Here is a 19,713-nt window from a genome sequence, read left to right as displayed (position 1 = left end):
AGAGCACGGTGATCTGGACGTGATGATCCAATACCTTTTTTATAGTACCAAAAGTACTGTACTTGTCAACTCGATCTTTCAGATCCAAATGCCAAAACAACTCAAACTTAACCCCAGATACTGTCTGCAGTCTACACATATCATCATGCATGCATTCAGAATGAATCTGGAGAAGTAGCAGCTAGCACACTGCACAACAAAAAGCCTATATTTATATATATACACATATAATTTTAAAGCAGACAAAATTATGTGAGGGCATGTGTGCGTGCTTTGACGTGGATTATTGGGCCTAATCTTCAGCTAATTCTAAACGCCCGCGAACACGAGACGTGTCCTGCTCCCGTCGCTCTGGCTTCTACTGCACGTGCGATGATTTGGACTCGTCGCTGACCCAAACCAAGCGACTTTCCGCGTGTCGATCGCCCGGTCTCTGTCGGCACAAGTTCTCCAACTCCTCCCGTTCTTCTTGGCTGCTAAGAACCAGTTTCCTGGCGTTGGAAAGACAGCATCTGGGGGCGACATGTGACCATGATTGCCGTGTCCGGAAATCTCTATCATTTGGGGGCGATGAGAGTGGCCAATGGGATTGGAGAAAAAAAGCTCGAATGCAATGCATGGTAATGAACAAGTCGAGCAAGATATGATTGAGAGATACTATGAAATTTGATGACACTTTTTAGAGGATATTATGGTGATTGCTGATTGGTTCTCTGATCCCTCCTCCGATGAATAAACTTGGCAGCGTGCGTTTGGTATGGCAACGAGAGCGACGTTTGATACCTGAGCATTTACGTTCGCAAAAAAAAGGACCTTGGCATTTACCAGACTTTTTTCCACCTGAGATCAGAGAATTTAGCCCCTGTTTCTTTTGAATTATTATTAAAAGAAATTGCTTTCCAGGCCTGAGCAGGCAATGAGAGGCAATGCTGGGCCATTTTCGGACAACACTCCGTCCGGATCCTACTACGGACTGGAAATCACAGCCCATTTTCGACCTGCTAGTATATTGGGCCTTACAATCTTGGGTGAACATTTCCATAAGCTCATTTTCCCCACGCCGTGTTGATTGAAGCCCAATCTCGAGCCCATTTGCGCCTATCCCACACCTCTCTGGCTCCGCTCCTATAAAAACCCAACGGCCTCCTTCCCCTCTATTTCTCTAGGGTTTCCTCGCCACCGCCGCTTCCGCCTTCGCTGCCGCCGCCGCCGCCGCCGCAGCCATGGTACGTATCCTGTGGGCTTAAGTTCTCGAATTCATGCGCTCGTACTGGTGGTCTGGTGCCCCCCGCTCATCTCACGCTTTGCCTCGTCGCGTTTGTTCCCGTCCCCCGCGCAGCCGTCCCACAAGACCTTCCGGATCAAGAAGAAGCTGGCCAAGAAGCAGCGCCAGAACCGCCCCATCCCCTACTGGATCCGCATGCGCACCGACAACACCATCAGGTTCGTCGCTCTCATGACCCCTGTAGTGTTTCGCTACCATTCCTGGCAGCGTCCTGTGATTCGGTACGACGTCCTGTGATTCGGTAGCTCATTTGGTTCTTGCTTCGTGGGCCAGGTACAACGCGAAGCGCAGGCACTGGCGCCGCACCAAGCTCGGATTCTGAGCGGGGGAAGAGATGCCGGGCACCGATGCTTGGGGAAACTCGTGATTACGAGCCGGCCTCGGGACGCTTCCATGATTCCGCATGCTAGGAAGCTGCTTGTTTAGATTTTGCTTGTGTTAAATTGATCTTATCAGTTGTTTCTTTAGCGAACTGAGAATACCATGTTTTGCTGATGGTTGGAGAACATCATTTATAATTATGCCGAAGCTATCTTGATCTGCCGTGCGTTAATCAGTTGATCTGGGCAGCTTTTTTGCACTTGAGTATTTCGATTTACTTGTCTTGTGTAGATGCTGGTTCATTGATGGCTTAATTGCTATGATTTTAACTGTTGTTTACAATCTAGGTTGGTTAATTTACTCATGATTTTGTAGTGCATTTGATCTGCTAGTTACTGTCAAGTACATGTTTATAGTTAGTGGCATACTGTAGGCATGTGGATTAGTATTCAGAACAATTAGAGTACTTTTGCCTTTTGCTATCGAACCCTAGCTAGTGCAAAGCATGGTCATCAGATAGCTCCCACTGCTACTCCTAATTGCATTCAAATTGGTGATAGACTTCTTGTGCTCCTAATCATTAGCATCTAATGAGGTTCCTTGAGGATAACTTTATTATTTGGTATTTGTATAGTGTCTGTAGTTACAAACTTGCCAAAATTATGAGCTAACATGAACATGTTGCTATGAAAAAAGCATGAGCGTTTCCCATTGGGAAGTGCTGTACATATTGAGTTATATATATGGATTTGTGTAATTTCTGTGCTGCATCGGGTCCATACGAGTGAATTACTTGAATGGTTCTTGGAACTATCCGTTTTGACACTTGAGTTTCAAAAAAAATGCTGTGAACTGGTTGTGGCGCTGGTGGTCAGTTGAATTGGTGTAATTCTGCTAAGACATTTACCGCCACTGTATTAAGTGGATGGTTTGTCCAGTTATTATTTCACAATCTGAAGTCCTGGACTGCATCTGGTGCTGCCCAATCTTCTGAATAACCAATCAGTTCCTGGTGCTTATTGGCAGCTGGGATGCTGGGCTGCAGTCCTGCAGTTGTCGTGTTGAGTTCTGAATTTCATATGTCCTTCAGTATTTTTTCTTCACCTATTTTTCTGTAATGGCTTGGAAGGATAGATGGAATCGTGTTAAACCTTCCTCTGCAGTTTACTTCAGAAAAAAAAAACACTTCATCCGTTCCATTGGATTTCACCCAGAAAAGGTCGGGAAGTGCCATCTATTTAGAGAGTTACTAAAGATATAAAGATTAGAACATTGGATGCCATAGCTTGCTTCATCGATGGACTTTGGGGACCGGACGAGCGAGCAGTAAAGCAGTTGGTGGTCGAACATCTCTCAGATCTCACATTGCCCAGCGAGCCTAATGAGGTATTGAGGCGGCCTGTTTATTTCCTGGCGGCACTGAAGTGCTTGGGGGCTTGGGGCTGGCCATTGGAATCTCTCTTCCTCCCTCCCACTAGTGTGACCTCCCCTCTCCCTTGTGTACCGTATGTCTTCAGGTCACGCACAGGTACATACATGGTTGAGGATTTGGAAGGGGAGGGCTCCTGTTCTAGGGATGAAGAGGCATGCTAAAGTTGGGTTTTTTCAACTGGTCTTTAAATGTGGAGTAGTAGGTAAGATTTTCGCAGAGGATGGAAGTGGCATGCTGGAGTTCGATTTTTTACAACCAGCCTTTAAATTTGAAGTAGTAGGTAAGATTTTCGTAGCTATTTAGATAGTGGAAGTGGCATGGCATGCTGGAGTTCGTTTTTTTTCACAACTGGCCTTTAAATTTGCAGTAGGTAAGATTTTCATAGCCATTTAGGGTGTGTTTGGTTGGGGTGGGGGTCGAAGTGGGTTGAGAATGGATCCGACCTACTTCGACCCGTGTTTGGTTGCAATGAGAGGTGGATTGGGTTCATCCCTATAAGGAATATGCCTCTCAGATGCGGGTCGATATGGTCCGCCCAAATCGAGCGGACCATCCCGATCCACTTCGACGCCGTCAGCACGAGGGGAGGCTTGCTGTGGTCGGGACAACGGCAGGCATGGCTTCGCCAGCACCGGGGTAGGCGACGTGTCGGTGTCCTGACCCGATGGTCCGGCACCAACTAGTGATAATGCTGTGTATCCCTAGTCCCAGATGGTTGATGCAAGGGGCAACACAGTAACGCACGGGTTTATCCTGGCTCCGACCGCGGGGACGTACGTCCAGCAAAGGGGTGTGCGAGTGCACTGTACTATCTTGCACCGGGGATGCCTGTAGTAGGGGGTACAAGCGAGGCGAGAGAGGGAGGGAAGCTCCCAAGTCTCTGCTAAGTGATTGAGGCGAGTGTCAATATCAGGGCTCAAGAGCGTGTGTGCTCTGTGAGTAGTGCTGAGTGTGGAAAACAGCCCAGATAGAGAAGACAGTGACCGCCTCCCCCTTTTATAGACACAAGGAGGGGCGGTGTACATGTACAGGGGGGAGGGAGAAGTCGTCGTCTTCCCCGAATCGGGGGCGTGCAGTGGCAGAATACTGTAGAAAGTACATTGTGCCGCACTGGAGAGTGAGGCGCGGGCGTGCAGTCGTCCTGGGTGTCGTCGTTGGCCTTGCGGTGATCGAGCCGGCGTCCTGACAGCCCCAGCGGGCGGCGTGGTGGTTGCTGTAGAGGGTATCATCCTTTGCGCCCGACGTGGCGGCATTCAGAGGGTCCTGCAGGCCAGGGTCTTGTCCTGGTCAAGGTCGGGGCCGCTTTCGAGGGCCGTGCCCATGCCATTCGAGGGTTCCGCGCGGGGGGGGGGGGGTACAAGGGAAGTACGGGGAGTTGGCAGCACAGTGGCAGGAGCAGTGCCGAGCACGTCTCGCACAGTGTAGCAGGTTCCTACAGTGGCGCCGCAGCATCCGGAATGGCGGAGCAGTGACCGGAGTTGGCGGACGGGACTCCGGTCACAGCCACTGTGCGGTGTGGCGGCCTGACACCATCTGACCCGGGCGCTGCGGAGGAGTCGTTGGCATTTAATGCCCCCGTACGGCGGACGGGCGAGCAGATGGCTGTTTGTCCTTTCCGTCGAGGGGTGACCTCGAGTGAGGCGGAGTCGACCCGCTCGCTCGAGGGTAGGCTCGCTACCCTCGAGCGAGGCGGAGACGCGGGGCGCTTGTCGAGGGTCTCGGCGGGGAGCCCTCGAGCGAAGCGGAGATCGCCCCGCGGGTTCGTGGGGGTTTGGATGGGTTGCACTGTGTACTTGGGCCGTGGATCGGGTTTCTTTGAGTCCTTTCCTCTGGATTGGAAGGAGGCTGTAGGCCTTCGTGGGCCCGATTGCCTAATATGTGTTTGTGTTTTTAGGGCGATTTAGTCCTCTAATTAGGGTGCCCCTATTCATGGTACCCGACAGTAGCCCCCGAGCCTTTGTGGGGATGAGCATCAGCCCTGCAGAGGCTTGACTCCTCGAGGGCGCGACTCGGGTGCTGACCGTGGGGATCTTAGCTTGCCCGTCGGGGGCGCGATGGTGCTCCGGAGAGCGTTGTCGGAGGAAATTGATCCAAGGTAGGGGTTTGTCGTTGGAGAAGCAATGAGGAGGCCACTCCGAGTTGTCTATGCAGATCATAGTCGGCTCGAGCACCATGGCGCTGTCGCTGGGGATGTCGCCGTCGTGTTGCTGAGGGTATTTGAACTGGTCTGCGGAGGGTTTTGCTCCTCGAATGTGTCAGATTTCTCCGTGGGGGCGCGTCAGCGCACCCGCGGGTGTAGCCCCCGAGGCCTTGGAAGAGTGCTTGCACTCGTCCAAGGGCTATAAACGCCGCCCTACATGGTTGCTTGATTGGGATGACTGCCCATTGTCTTTTTCAGCCGGCTTCGGTGTTCCTTTTAGCCAGCCTCGGCTTTTTTCGTGCTGTTGCAGCGGCCCGTGATTTGACTGAGCAACTCGGCAGGCGCGAGTTAAGTGTGGGAGGTTGATTAAACACGTGGAATTCCGCAATCGATGGTTGCCGATTCATTCGAGGGTGCGGCCTGAGCCGCGGTGTGCGAGGAGCCCCCGAGCCCTGGCCTGCGTGAAGGCGTTCAGGGGACCCTCGACTTTGTTACGACCCTCGTCGCCCTTCCGCAGGGAGGAGGGGTGAAGCGCGCCATGCTACCCAAGCCTGGGCCACGAGTCATGGTTGCTTCAGTGAGCTATTAGCGGGTGGTTCAAGTGGACGTCCGTGCCCCATTCGGTAAGGGTTGGCTTGTGGTATGTGGACACGTCACATAAAGCGCTCGCAAAGGTTCACTAGGCGCAGCTCGGACCCATTCGATAAGGTCCGAGAGCTCGATGCTCTCCCTCGGTGGGATCCCCCTGCTAGGCACCCTCGGCTGGCCTCGAACACTGTGTAGGGCATCTCGAACTCCGCGTTCGAGTGTCGCTTGTATGGCATGCCCATGCAGTCCCTGACTCTGGTGATCTGGGGCGCCTGTCGAACTCTCGACGGGCCAGGCTTCGAACATCTGATCAGTAAGGCCTCGAAATCGATTTTCTTCGATGGTAAGGAGTCTTGAAGGGAATATTCCATAACAGTTCGTTTTAAACGGCGTGGAGTCGCCGGTCGTGCGCGGGTCTCCCGCCGATCGTGGCTGACGCGGCCCAGTACGTGCGGGTTGTGCGGGCGCGCCTTTTCAGGCGGCTGCCTTGGGTAGGCGGAGAGGCATGGGCGGCGGCTGACGGATGGAACAGTGCTACAGTCGCGCCGCGCGCCATCGGTTACTGCGCCATAATTATCGCCAAGTACGCGCGTGGGGGACTCCGCAATCGTGGGGCCCAGCTGTCGGCGACAGCAAAATCTACTGCATTCAATGCGGTGGATTCGGGCTGCGGCGACGAATCCGCCCGTCGTGATGGATAAAAGCGGGGAAGGGGGATTGTCTGGGCTCACCTGGCCATCTTGCCTTCGTCTCCCCTGCCTTCTCCGCCTCCCCTGCATCCAGAGCCTAGAGCCGAGAGCGAGAGGAGGAAGAAGAAGAAGGAGAGAGCAAGAGCGCACCTTAGCCATCGTAGAGCTTGCTTCCCCGCATTCCCCGGCAGTTCGTAGTGATGTCGGATGTCCAGGAGCCGTTACCGTGGGGGAAGTCCACCGCCACCGCGGCGGTTTTGGAGCAGCTGGACGCAGAGAGGCTGCTTCCGATGAACAACAACTCGGAGCGGCCGGTGTGGATTCCCCCGCGGCCGGAGGAGACCGAGCCGAATCCCCCCGACGGCTACATCGTGAGCCTTGTGGGGCTCCACGAGCGGGAATTCAGCGTCCTCATCGTCAGATTCATGCGGGCGCTGTGCAACTCCTACGGGCTAGAGTTGCACAACTTCGGCCCCAACTCCATCTCGCAAGCGGCGGTCTTTGTCGCCCTCTGCAAGGGTTACCTGAGGATCGAGGCACACTGGAATCTGTGGATCCACCTGTTCTGCGGTGAGCTCTACATCAAGAACGTGCGGGGCCAGCCGAAGAGGTTCACCCGCGCCGGTGGTTTGATGCTCCACTTGCGCACAACCCGGTCGGATTTGTACATCCCCAATAGGATGACGAAGAACAACACCGGGTGGTCCCGGGGATGGTTTTATCTGCGCAACTACGGCAACTGGCTCCCGGCGTTCACCAACAAGGTGCTCCGGGAGAGGCCGGAGAAGCGGGGCTGGGGGGTGTCACCCCAGAGCAAGCATGCCAAGCTCGAAGTGCTAACCAACGCACTACAGCGCCTGGCGAGGAAGGGACTGACGGCAGCCGCCGTCATCGCAAATTTTCATCGGCAAAGGGTGATTCCTCTCACGGAGAGGAATTTGCCAATCTTCGACCTCACCCCCGAGACCCCGTATGCTGGCTCGAGGATGTCGAACGTGCTGCTCCCCCATGACGTCGCTGCCCGGAGGGCGAAGAGTGCGGTGGCGGAGTTCCCCGTCAACCCAGACGATCTCTGGGAGATCAAGATGCGCCCCGAGACGGGGTACATTTTTGTGGTGAGTTTAAGTTTTAATTCGTTGTCGATTTGTGCCACTCCTCTCGCCACTCCTTGATCCTAACTTGATCGCATTTGCAGGGGGTGAGCCACAAGGGCCATGTTTCGAAGCCCCCGGTCCCGAAGGAACGCCAAGCCAACCGCCTGCATGGAGAGGCAGTGAAGAAGAAAAAGGACGCGGCGAAGGACACCGCCACCAGGAAGAGGTAGAGGAAGGAGAGGCACGCTGAAGAGTGCAAGGTTGCGGAAGCGGAGGGTGCTCTGCGGCCCGCCATGCCTGAGTCCACCGAGGAGGAGGACTCCTCGGACGTGGAGCTCCATTTCTCGGATGACGACGAGGCGGCGACGGGCGCGGGTTCCCCGCCGGTCTATCGAGGGGCTGGCAGTGAGGGCCCGACGGTGGTGCTGGGTGAGGCAAGGCTCACGCCAGGGTCGCTGGTGGATCCACCCGCCGCGAGGACAAAGCGGAGGTCGCCCACGCCAGCAGTGGGATGAGGGTCGCCCACGCCGGCAATGGGCAGGAGATCGTCCACGCCCGTGACAGGGCAGAGGTCGGCTCCGCCGGCGACGGGTAGGAGGACACCCGCGCCCGCGGTGTCGACGAGCGGCGGAGGGTCCGCGGCTAGTGCGGAGACGCCCGCGCAGACGGCCTCGAGGCACCAGGCCGACCCGAGGGTGGCGTCATCGGGTCAATCCTCGGGGGGTGTCAGCGTGCCGCGAGCCTGAGGAGCGGCACGGGCAAGCGCAGCATGAGCGCCCGGTCAGTGTAAGTGATTTTGATTTTATTCTTTGCGTTCGTTTACTCGACCCTCCAATCCTGTTGACTTCAACGTTTCTTCCACGATTGCCTAGCTGTAGGGCCACCTCCAAGCATTCGGTCCGCCTTGCGCTGACCAAGGCCCTCAAGACCGGGGCGCACGCGATGCCGCACACGGCGCCACAACCCCCGATCAGAGCGGACCCGGTCTTAGAGGCGGGGACCGAAAAACTCCGAGAGGCGGTGGCTCGGGGGACCCTGGAGGCCCAACTGGCTCGAGCGCTGGAGAGTGGGGGCGACGCCAGCCAGAGCGGAGTTGTAACGGCCGCTCGGGCTGGTGCCGAGGAGGAGGCTGGCCGGGGCGGCGCGAATGATGCCGCCCGGCCGGATGTCGAAATCGAGGCCGGTCGGGGCGACGCGGATAGCGCCGCCCAGCCGGTCGCAGGAGGAGGAGCTGGTGGGGGCGCGCAGGAGCGCCCCACCGGCCAAAGAGAGGGGGAGACCCTCGTCCTTGAGCCCCCGAGGGCTGGGGTCAAGGGTGTTACGGAGGAGGAGTCGGCGCTAAGGGCGCCGGTAGTGGAGGAGACCCGTGTCCCGGAGCCTGCGAGGGCCGGGGATGAGGGTGCCGCTGCGGCGGCGATGGGGCAAGCGGAGCCGGAGAACGCGGTGTCAGTGGTGGAGCTGTCGTTGAGCAGCGGGGAGTACGGGGACTCGAGAGACATCAACCCCGCCTGCTGTGGCCAGTGCCGCCGACCGGGTTGCCGAGTTCGTTTCGGCCTCCAAGGAGGTTCTTGGCACGCAGATGTACGAGGAACTCGGTAGTGACGACAACTGGGCGATCGTTCAATCCGGGGCCCCCTCGGACATTGCCCGCACCGAGCAGGGAGGAGGCGGCGACTGGCGGGCCTACACCATCCCCTCGGACTTCGCTGACGCCGAGCGGGAGGAGGACGACGCCTGGCGTAACCATATGGCCGTCGGAGGCCAGATCGAGGAGGGGATTTCCCGGGTCGTGGATCTTTTTTCGAAGGCGTACCACGACTCCAGTAACGTAAGTGTTCTATTCGTCCACTTTCGATATTACGAGTTTGCTTTCCTCTCAAGCTTCCTCACGTGCCTCCCCTCTTGCAGCAACTCGGTTACACACCAGGGTGCATTGGCTTGACTCGTACAACGCCACCCTGGCCACGCGACTGGACGAGGTCGACGCTCGGGCCGAGCAGGTGACCCCCTTGGAGGCGCGCATCCACGAGTTGGAGCAGGAGCAGGAGCTGGCCTGAGCCACCAGTGAGCGCAACGCCCAGCGAGCCACAGCTGACCAGAAGGCCCAGGAGGCCGAGGCATGTGAGGCCGAGCTGCGGCAAGCCAGAGCGGCGCTCGAGTAGAAGAAGCAAGCCCTCGAAATGAAGGAGGCCAAGCTCCAACGCAAGGAGACCGAGCTCCAACGTGAGAGGGCGACTGTCGCCACGCTCACCGGTACTCTCGAGGAAAAGGGTAAAGCCCTCGAGGAAAAGGTCGTGGCCCTCCATAACGCGGAGGCTGCCCTCAAGGAGAAGGAGGACTCCTTGTCTATGCACGAGGAAGCCGCGCGGGTCCAGCAAGAAGAGGCGCAAGGAGCTATCGCGGGTAAGTATCTGGGGTTTCGTTGTTGTTCGACTCTTTTTTATCACAAATTATCTTGATTCCCTTGTTCAGAGCTGAAGAAGGCGGTGGCGAACGAGACCACGGCGAAGGAGGCTACCAACACCGCGTTCACGGCGGTGCAGGACGAGTACGCCCAGCTGGAGCAGACCGCCGTGGCCGTGTGTCAGGAGCTCGAGGGGGCAAATGCTCAGTCTGGCAGCTCGGCAGCCAGCCGCCTGCGAGCGCTGAGCGATCGAGTTGCCAAGCACGCGAAGAGCACCTTCCGCCTCGGTGTCCAACGGGCCCTCGCCGTGGCCTCGACGCATTACGACATGGACCTCCCGCTAGTGTCGTCGGGGTACGTCGTCCCGACCGACGCCGATGTGGACACTGCGTCGGCCATCATGGATGATGCCGACGCCGCCGTCGAGGAGTTCATAGCTGATTTTGAAGCCGTCGAAGATCCGCCGAGGGGGGAAGATAACCTGTAGGGAATCTAGGCCTCGGAGCCCATGTAATAAGTTAGTACTTTATCATAATCGTACTTTTGGATTGAGAAATTTATTAATGTAAATCGACAGTGTGGCCCATCGAGGCCTTGTGCGTTCGAGCCCTCGTTTTTCCTACTTTATTTATGTGTTCTCGCATATACTTTAGATAGGTTTCAGCGAGGAAGTTGTCATTCATAAGTGACTTAGACGTGGGGAGGTGAGTGGGGATGCCGTATCCCGGAGGCGTAGGCGGTCCCGCGGCTCGGCCGATCCCGTTCCTTAGTCACTTACGTCTTGCGTCTTCCTTTCCAAGTATACGAGAAACTAAAATACAGAATTTTTTCGAAAAAACGTTGCAATTTTTAGGGACGTTCGGGGGGTTTCCCCCGTAGTAGCCCCCGAGGGAGGCTTGACTTTGCCGAGGGTAAAGCCAAGTGTACCTCAGTGTTCGTGCGCGCCCGAGCCCCTGAGGGTTCGAAAAGTTCCCAAAGATAAATAAGTAAAGCATACTCTTTATTGCTTCGGGAAATTTTAAATACGAGTACAAGCTATGTACAAAGAGCTTGGAATTCAAAGGATAGAAGCGATGTAGCTGCTGTATGTTCCAAGCGTTAGTGAAGACTTCGCCTTTTTCATTCGCTAGCTTGTACGTGCCGGGCTTGAGCACCTCAGCGATGATATATGGGCCTTCCCATGGTGGTGAGAGCTTGTGGCGTCCCCTATTGTCTTGCCGAAGCCTCAGCACCAAGTCGCCCTTGTTGAGGTCTCGGCGTCGAACTCACTGCGCTTGATACCTTCGCAGGGACTGCTAATAACGTGTTGAGTGAAGGAGCGCCACGTCTCGAGCCTCGTCCACTTGGTCTAGCGAGTCTTTGCGGGCTTGCTGGTTCTACTGCTCTTGGTAGGCCTTGAGCCTCGGTGACCCGTACTCCAAGTCTGTGGGGAGCATGGCCTCGGCGCCATAGATGAGGAAGAACGGGGTAAAGCCCGTGGCTCTGCTTGGGGTCATCCTCAGGCTCCAGATAACCGAGGGCAGCTCTGTGAGCCACCTCCGGCCAAACTTGTTCAGCTTATTGAAGATTCTTGACTTGAGGCCTTGGAGGATCATGCCATTGGCATGCTCCACTTGCCCATTCGTCTGTGGGTGCACCACAACCGACCAGTCCACGTGTACGTGGTAGCTGTCGCAGAATGCCAAGAATTTCTTACCCATGAACTGGGTGCCGTTGTCGGTGATGATCGAATTCGGGACCCCAAACCTGAAGACAATGTCAGTGAAGAACAGAACAGCTTGCTCAAACTTGATCTTGCCGATGGGTCGAGTCTCGATCGACCTGGAGAACTTGTCGATTGCCACCAACAAGTGGGTGAAGCCCCCGGGCGCCTTCTGTAGTGGGCCAACGAGGTCCAGTCCCCATACCGCAAACGGCCACGTGATGGGGATGGTCTGCAGAGCGTGGGCCGGGAGGTGCATCTTCCGGGCATAGAACTGGCAACCCTCGCAGGTCCGCACGACGTCGGTGGCGTCGGCGACCGCGGTGGGACAGTAAAAGCCTTGACGAAACGCATTACCCATGAGGGTGCGCGGCACGGCGTGGTGACCGCAGATGCCAGCGTGGATGTTGCGGATCAGCTCCTTGCCCTCGGGAATGGGAATGCATCATTGCAGAACGCCCGAGGGATTGCGCTTATACAGCTCGTCGTCGATCAGAACGAATGACTTGGCCCGCCTAGCGATGCGCCGTGTCTGAGCACGGTCCGAGGGTAATACCCCTCGAATCATCCAGTCAAGGTACTGGATGCACCAATCTCGCGGTGGCGGGGCCTCGTCGATCTCCATTGCTTCAGCCTCATCCACAGAGGAGGTCTCGAAGTCAGTGTCCATGGCCTCGGGCTCCTCCGTCGAGGGGTCCTCGGCCGATGGCCCCGTGGTCGCAGTCCCAGAGGGTCTGGGCGCCGCCCCGACGGCTTCTGCAGGGTTCTTGAAGTCGACAGACGGCTTAACGAGGTCGCGGGTGAAGACGTTCGGGGGAACGGTGGTCCGCCCGGATGCGATCTTGACTAGCTGGTCTGCTTCCTCGTTGTACTTGCGCGCGATGTGGTTGAGCTCGAGCCCGTTGAGCTTGTCCTCGAGGCGACGCACTGTGTTGCAGTACGCCTCCATCTTATCGTCATGGCAGCTTGCCTCCTTCATCACCTGATCGGTGATGAGCTGGGAGTCCCCCCGGACGTCGAGATGCTTGATGCCAAGCTCGATGGCGATGCGGAGGCCGCTAAGGAGGGCCTCGTACTCCGCCATATTGTTGGATGCCGGGAAGTGCAAACACACCACGTAGCGCATGCTCTTCGAGGGGTGAGACGAAAAGCAGGCCCGCGCCTGCGCCGGTCTTCATCACCGACCCGTCGAAGTACATGAGCCAACATTCCGCTTGAATCTGGGGTGGGGGCAGCTGAGTGTCGGTCCACTCAGCTATGAAGTCTGTCAAGATCTGGGATTTGACCGCCTTGCGAGGTGCATAGGTGAGGGTCTCTCCCATCAGCTCCACTGACCACTTGGCTATCCTACCCGTGACCTCCCGGTTGTGGACTATTTCCCCGAGGGGGAAGGATGAGACCACTGTGATGGGGTGAGCCTCGAAGTAGTGGCGCAGCTTGCGCCGAGCCAGGATCACTGCCTAGAGCAGCTTCTGGATCTGTGGGTATCGTATCTTGGTTTCAGACAGCACTTCACTGATGAAGTACACCGGCCTCTGGACGGGCAGAGCATGTCCCTCCTCTTGCCGCTCTACAACGATGGCTGTGCTGACGACCTGAGTCGTTGCTGCCACGTATAGGTAGAGGGGCTCGCCGTCCACTGGTGGTGTTAGGATCGGAGCGCTCGTAAGCGACGCCTTGAGTTTGTCGAGGGCCTCCTGGGCCTCGGGGGTCCACGAGAAGCGTTCGGACTTCCTCAGGAGTCGATACAGGGGCAAGCCTTTCTCGCCAAGGCGCGAGATGAATCGGCTAAGGGACGCCAGGCATCCCATGACCCTCCGTACCCCCTTTAGGTCTCGGATCGGTCCCATCCGAGTGATGGCTGAGACTTTCTCAGGGTTGGGTTCAATGCCCCGCTGGGAGACAATGAAGCCCAAGAGCATGCCTCGAGGGACTCCGAACACACATTTTTCGGGGTTGAGCTTCACCCCCTTAGCCCTAAGGCAATCAAATGCGATCCTGAGATCGGCTACCAGGTCGTCCGCCTTCCTGGATTTCACAACGATGTCGTCGACGTATGCCTCTACGGTCTGCCCTATATGGTCTTTGAACACATGGAGCATACATCGCTGGTATGTGGCTCCGGCGTTTCTAAGGCCAAAGGGCATTGTGACGTAGCAGTACATGCCGAAAGGGGTAATAAAAGAAGTCGCGAGCTGGTCGGACTCTTTCATTTTGATTTGATGATAACCGGAATATGCATCAAGAAAGGATAAAAGTTCACATCCCGTAGTTGAACCAACGATTTGATCAATTCGTGGCAAAGGAAAGGGAACCTTAGGACATGCTTTATTTAAACTAGTATAATCTACACACATCCTCCACTTCCCACTCTTTTTCTTAACTAAGACAGGGTTAGCAAGCCACTCGGGATGGAATACCTTCTTGATGAATCCGGCCTTCAGAAGCTTATGTACCTCCTCGCCGATCGCCCGTCGCTTGAGCTCGTCGAAGCGCCGCAGGCGTTGCTTGACCGGCTTGGAGTTCGGCAGGATATGAAGGGAGTGCTCGGCGACCTCCCTCGGGATGCCAGGCATGTCCGAGGGGCTCCACGCGAAGATGTCAGCATTGGCGCGGAGGAAGTCGACGAGCACCACTTCCTATTTGCTGTCGAGGGTGGTGTTGATCTTCAGCGTCTTGCCATCGGAGGTCTTTGGGTTGAGGGGAACATCCTTGGTGCCCTCGGCAGGCTCGAAGGTGCCAGCGTGCCGCTGCTTGGAGTCCATGGCCGCCTCTGTCATTCCTTGCAGCTGCGCGGCAAGGGCCTCGTCGAGCGCCAGAGCCTCGGCATGCTCGACACACTCGACGTCGCACTCGGAGGCGTGCTCGAACGAGGAGCCGATGGTGATGACACCCTTCGGGCCCGGCATCTTCAGCTTGAGGTAGGTGTAGTTGGGGATGGTCATGAACTTGGCGTAGCAGGGATGGCCAAGGATGGCATGGTAGGCTCCCCGGAACCCCACCACCTCGAAGGGGAGCACTTCCTTGCGGAAGTTGGCCGCCGTGCCGAAGCAGACGGGCAGGTCGATTTGGCCGAGGGGTTGGACTCGCTTCCCCGGCGCAATGCCATGAAATGGCGACTTGCTGGGGCAGAGCTTGTCCAATCCGATCCCCATGAGCTCCAAGGTGTGGGCATACATGATGTTGAGGCTGCTACCCCCGTCCATGAGCACCTTGGAGAAGCGGGTGTTGCCGATGATGGGGTCGACAACGAGTGGATACCGTCCCGGATGCGGGACGTAGTCGGGGTGGTCCTCGCGGCCGAAGGAAATGGTGTCCTCTGACCAGTCGAGGTAGGATGGCGTGGCCTTGGTGACGGAGAAGACTTCTCGGCGCTCACGCTTGCGCTACCGAGAGGTCATGTTCGTCGTCGGCCCTCCAAAGATGAAGAATGTGTTCTCCACCGGGGGGAACTCGTCGTCTCCACCTTTGTCGCATGCGTCCTTCTTCTTGTCCACCGGGGGGAACTCTCGAGGACCTTTGCAGTCCGGGGCAGCGACGAAGGCCTCGTCGGAGTCCTCCACCTGCCCCTGTCCGCGCTGTTTCAGTGGGGCCGGCTTCTTTCCTTTCTTCCCCCGCTTTTGTTTCTTGGCGGGGGACTTGGTCTTGCTGTTGCTGCCGTCTGCGGGCACATCTTCCTTGCGCTTGTTCACCTTGCCATCGAAGATGGCACCCGGCGTCGAACAGCTCGTTGGTGTTGGCGGGACGGCTTCGCGCAAGCTCGTGCACCAGGTTCCTGCACGTCGTGCCTTCGAGGAAGGCGTTGATGACCTCGACGTGGGTGAGGCTGGGGAGCTCGGTGCATTGCTTGGAAAAGCGCCGCATGTAGTCACGCAGGGACTCATTGGGCTTCTGCCGATATCCTTTGAGGTCCCAGGAGTTTCCAGGGCGCACGTAAGTGCCCTGGAAGTTACCCACGAAGATCTTGACTAGGTCGGCCCAGTCGTGGATCTGATCCGCGGGCAGATGCTCGAGCCACATTCGTGTGGCGTCGGCAAGGTGAAGAGGAAGGTTGCGGATGATCACAGCGTCATCCGTCGCATCGCCCAGTTGGCATGCCAGGCGCATCCCCTGTCGTGCTCAGGATCGAAGCGTCCACCCCGTCGAGGAGTGTATATCCTCCCGTTGATGATGTTGCGGGCGTCGCCGTCGCCGGCGTGCCCGCGCGTGTCGTGGAGGTGCTCCTTCGCAGGAGTCCTCTTAATGCGGTTGTACACCGAGGGTGCTCTCGCGTCGTCCGCTGCAGCCGCCTTGCCCTTTCCTTCCGGGGGAGGGTGCACCGAGGCCTCGCGGCCCTGGTGTTCTTCACCTCCGGCCTTCGGGAATACCGAGCGCATGCGAGACGCAGAGCTCTCAGCTTGCTGCACTGCAGCCTGCTCGATGAGCACCTTCGCCTCATTATGCAAGTTGCGTCCCTCAGTCGTAGAGGGCTCCGGCATGGCTTGGAGTAGTTAAGCTGCAGCGACGAGCTTCTCGCTGGCCCTTTTCAGTTCCAGCGACTTGCTGACGTTGTCGTCGGACAGGATCCGCTACCGGGCGATGCGTCCCGCTGCCTGAGCTCACACACCGCGCATCGCGCGCTCCTGCTCAAGCATGGTTCGTAGCAGTCGTGTCTGCCGACGCTCCTCTTCGAGTTTTTTCTCGAGCTCTGTGAGTTGCGCCAGCTGCGCCTGTCGTGATGCCAAGCTTGACGAAGCGGCGGGGTTCGGAGGGGGAACTGCCCCCCGTTCGCTGGTGGGGGTGCCACCACCTGGTTCGCTGGCAGGTGCTCCCTGTGGTCCCCGTCGTTGCTTAATGCTTCCTCGACGGCTCCGTCTGCCAGCTCGACCATGAAGCATTCCCGAGAGGTATCGTAATCCCCCTCGCTGGAATCCTCGGAGCAGGTGTGGCAGAAAGCCGCTGCAAGCTGGAACGAGCGGAAGACGTCGGGGTCACGGACTCCGGAGTAGTCTACGGCTCCTCGGCCGTGAAGTTGTCCATGAAGAAGTTGATGTCGTCGGCGATCGAGCCCGCCGTCTCGGGGTAGGAGTCGTCAGGAGATGACGCGATGAGGTTGCGGATCGAGGAGAGGTGATGACCCGGCAGATCCTTGTACTCGGTGAAGTTGGTGCTGGCTGAAGAGGCGTAGGTGGCAGCGTTGCGCATCCCGAAGGGAAAAGGTGACGGCATAGTCGCGCCCTCCCTGGGAGGCACTGGGGCTGCAGTCGGTGATGGTGCCGGCGAAGATGGCGCCGGAGCACATGGTGTCGAAGTGGTGATTCCATCGGCCGCGACGCTGAGCTGCAACATGCCATCCTCGACCCATGTGGGGGAGCTGAGGCGTGCTGTCCTGTGCCGCTCCATGCGCGCTTGTCGCGAGCGCTGGCCCGAGCGCCTGTTCCGCTAGGATGGTGAAGTCGGAGCGTCGGAGTTGCGTCTGGGCGAGAGGAGCTCCATGAGGTAACCGTTGCCGGTTGCCCTGAACTCAAGACTCCTGAACCAAATCACGTATCCCGCTGGGAGCGGATCCAAGGCGCCCATGGGAAATGGGTTGGATCTGCTCGCCATCCCTAGAGATCAAATGGGAACAAAAGAGGAATGTCACGCAGCGTCCCCTACCTGGCGCGCCAACTGTCGGTGTCCTGACCTGATGGTCCGGCACCAACTAGTGATGCTGCTGCGTGTCCCTAGTCCCAGATGGTTGATGCAAGAGGCAACATAGTAACGCACGGGTTTATCCTAGTTCCGGCCGCGAGGCCGTACGCCCAATAAAGGGGTGTGCGAGTGCACTATACTATCTTGCACCGGGGGAGCCTGTAGTAGGGGGTACAAGCGAGGCGAGAGAGGGAGGGAAGCTCCCAAGTCTCTGCTAAGTGATTGAGGCGAGTGCCAATATCGGGGCTCAAGAGTGTGTGTGCTCTGTGAGTGGTGCTGAGGGTGGAAAACATCCCAGATGGAGAAGACAGTGACCGCCTCCCCCTTTTATAGACACAAGGAGGGGCGGTGTACATGTACAGGGGGGAGGGAGAAGTTGTCGTCTTCACCGAATCGGGGGCGTGCAGTGGCAGAATACTGTAGAAAGTACACTGTGCCGCACTGGAGAGTGAGGCGCCGGGCGTGTAGTCATCCTGGGTGTCGTCCTTGGCCTTGCGGAGATCGCGCCGGCATCCTGACAGCCCCAGCGGGCGGTGTGGTGTTTGCTGTAGAGGGTACCGTCCTCTGCGCCCGACGTGGCGGCATTTCGAGGGTCCTGCAGGCCGGGGTCTTGTCCTGGTCAAGGTCGGGGCCGCTTCCGAGGGCTGTGCCCATGCCGTTTGAGGGTTCCGCGGGGAGGAAAGTACAAGGGAAGTACGGAGAGTTGGCAGCACAGTGGCTGGAGCAGTGCCGAGCACGTCTCGCACAGCGTCGCAGGTTCCTACAGTGGCGCCATAGCATCCAGAATGGCGGAGCAGTGACCGGAGTTGGCGGACGGGACTCCGGTCACAGCCACTGTGCGGTGTGGCGACCTAACGCCATCTGACCCGAGCGCTACGGAGGAGTGGTTGGCATTTAATGCCCCCGTACAGCGGACGGGTGAGCAGATGGCCGTTTGTCCTTTCCGTCGAGGGGTGGCCTCGAGCTAGGCGGAGACGCGGGGTGCTTGTCGAGGGTCTCGGCGGGGAGCCCTCGAGCGAAGCAGAGATCGCCCCGCGGGTTCGTGGGGGTTTGGATGGGCTGCACTGTGTACTTGAGCCGTGGATCGGGCTTCTTTGCGTCCTTTCCTTTTCTCCGGATTGGAAGGAGACTGTAGGCCTTCGTGGGCCCAGTTGGCTAATATGTGTTTGCATTTTTAGGGCGATTTAGTCCCTTGATTAGGGTGCCCCTAATCATGGTACCCGACACGACGGCTGTCGGCGCGGCGCGGCCAGCACGCAGGCACGGGGGCAGGCGACGGTGGCCGGCGCGGCGCGGCCAGCACACAGGCGCGGGGGCGAGCGACGGCGGCGGAGCGGCGCGGGAGTGGTGCCGGGTTGGGGAACTTCCGCTCGTGGCGGCCCGGGAGGGGTGCGGGGCCAGGGGAGCATGGTCTGCGGCGGGGCGGACAACGGCGAGTGGAGGCGCAGGTGCGGTGGACGGCGGCAAGCGCGAGCGGACGGGTGGGGAGCTGTGGTGTGGAGGCACGGAGGGAGGTGGACGACGGCGATCCGATTGAGGCGCGATGCGCAGCGGAGTGAAGCCAACGGCGGCAAGCGCAAGCGGACTGAGGAGCGGAGGTGCCGGGAGATGCAGACAGCCGTGGGCAGAGGCGCGGGCGCGGGTACTCTGACGAGGGACGAGCTCATGCGGGTGGAGGAAGGGAAGAGGAAGAAGAAAGAAGTGAGCAAAGACTGACACGTGGGTCTTGTGAGAAAGATGCGTAACGGTGTTAAAGATTTCATCCATCACAAACAACCTCATCCCTCCTACCAAACAAAAAACTGGGTTAAACCTATCCCTCCAACCAAACACTACGTGGGTTGAACCCGGGTTGAACCCAACCTAAAAAATAGGGATGGACCCAACCTATCTCCAAACCAAACACATGCTTAGAGAAGCACTACTCTGTTATGGGCATCAACATGTTCTCTAGCTACAAGTTTGAGTGTATTTATAGGAAAAACTTGAAATAATTTTTTTGTAACTTTACTCAATTTACAGAAAACCAATTTGAATCAAACTGTCGTTTATTTACGAGCGTATGAATGGCTGTTTCTCCTTTAGTTTGATCTCCTATATATGTCGTCTCTGTCGCAGAATCGCATGCAGTTCAAGTCGAGTTGCATGCAGGGCCAGCGCACGCAGGGAACCAGAGGCGCCCCACGAAGGCCGGGCAGCCAAGAGCTCGGCGTCGCGGCCCGCGCCCGCCGCGCCTTATAAGACGGACGCGCCCGCGCCACGGGCATCGCCGTCTTCGTCCATCCACGCGGAGAGAGCGGCAGAGGCAGGCAGCCGGTGCGTGCCCCTCCCTCCCTCCGTGCGCCCCGAAGACCTCCGCGCCCGGCGCGGCGAGCTCGCGACCGG

The 19,713-nt window shown here is 57.9% G+C and overlaps 2 protein-coding genes across 2 annotated transcripts; one reads left to right on the top strand and one right to left on the bottom strand.

Annotated features, from left to right (window-relative positions):
- The first annotated feature begins 1,095 nt into the window (after positions 1 to 1,095).
- LOC120671027 (60S ribosomal protein L39-like) lies at positions 1,096 to 1,861 on the top strand. The gene is made up of 3 exons (XM_039951248.1): positions 1,096 to 1,226; positions 1,340 to 1,443; positions 1,559 to 1,861. The coding sequence occupies exons 1-3, from the start codon at positions 1,224 to 1,226 to the stop codon at positions 1,605 to 1,607; spliced, it is 156 nt and encodes a 51-aa protein (XP_039807182.1). The 5' UTR covers positions 1,096 to 1,223; the 3' UTR covers positions 1,608 to 1,861.
- A 10,239-nt stretch (positions 1,862 to 12,100) lies between these two features.
- Positions 12,101 to 12,604, bottom strand: LOC120669050. The gene has a single exon (XM_039948875.1). It carries the CDS (start codon positions 12,602 to 12,604, stop codon positions 12,101 to 12,103), a length of 504 nt encoding a protein of 167 aa, XP_039804809.1.
- Between the last annotated feature and the right edge of the window lie 7,109 nt (positions 12,605 to 19,713).

This window comes from Panicum virgatum, chromosome 4N (genome assembly GCF_016808335.1).
Source record: "Panicum virgatum strain AP13 chromosome 4N, P.virgatum_v5, whole genome shotgun sequence".
Classification (NCBI taxonomy): domain Eukaryota; kingdom Viridiplantae; phylum Streptophyta; class Magnoliopsida; order Poales; family Poaceae; genus Panicum; species Panicum virgatum.
This window is presented reverse-complemented; position numbering and strand designations above follow the sequence as displayed.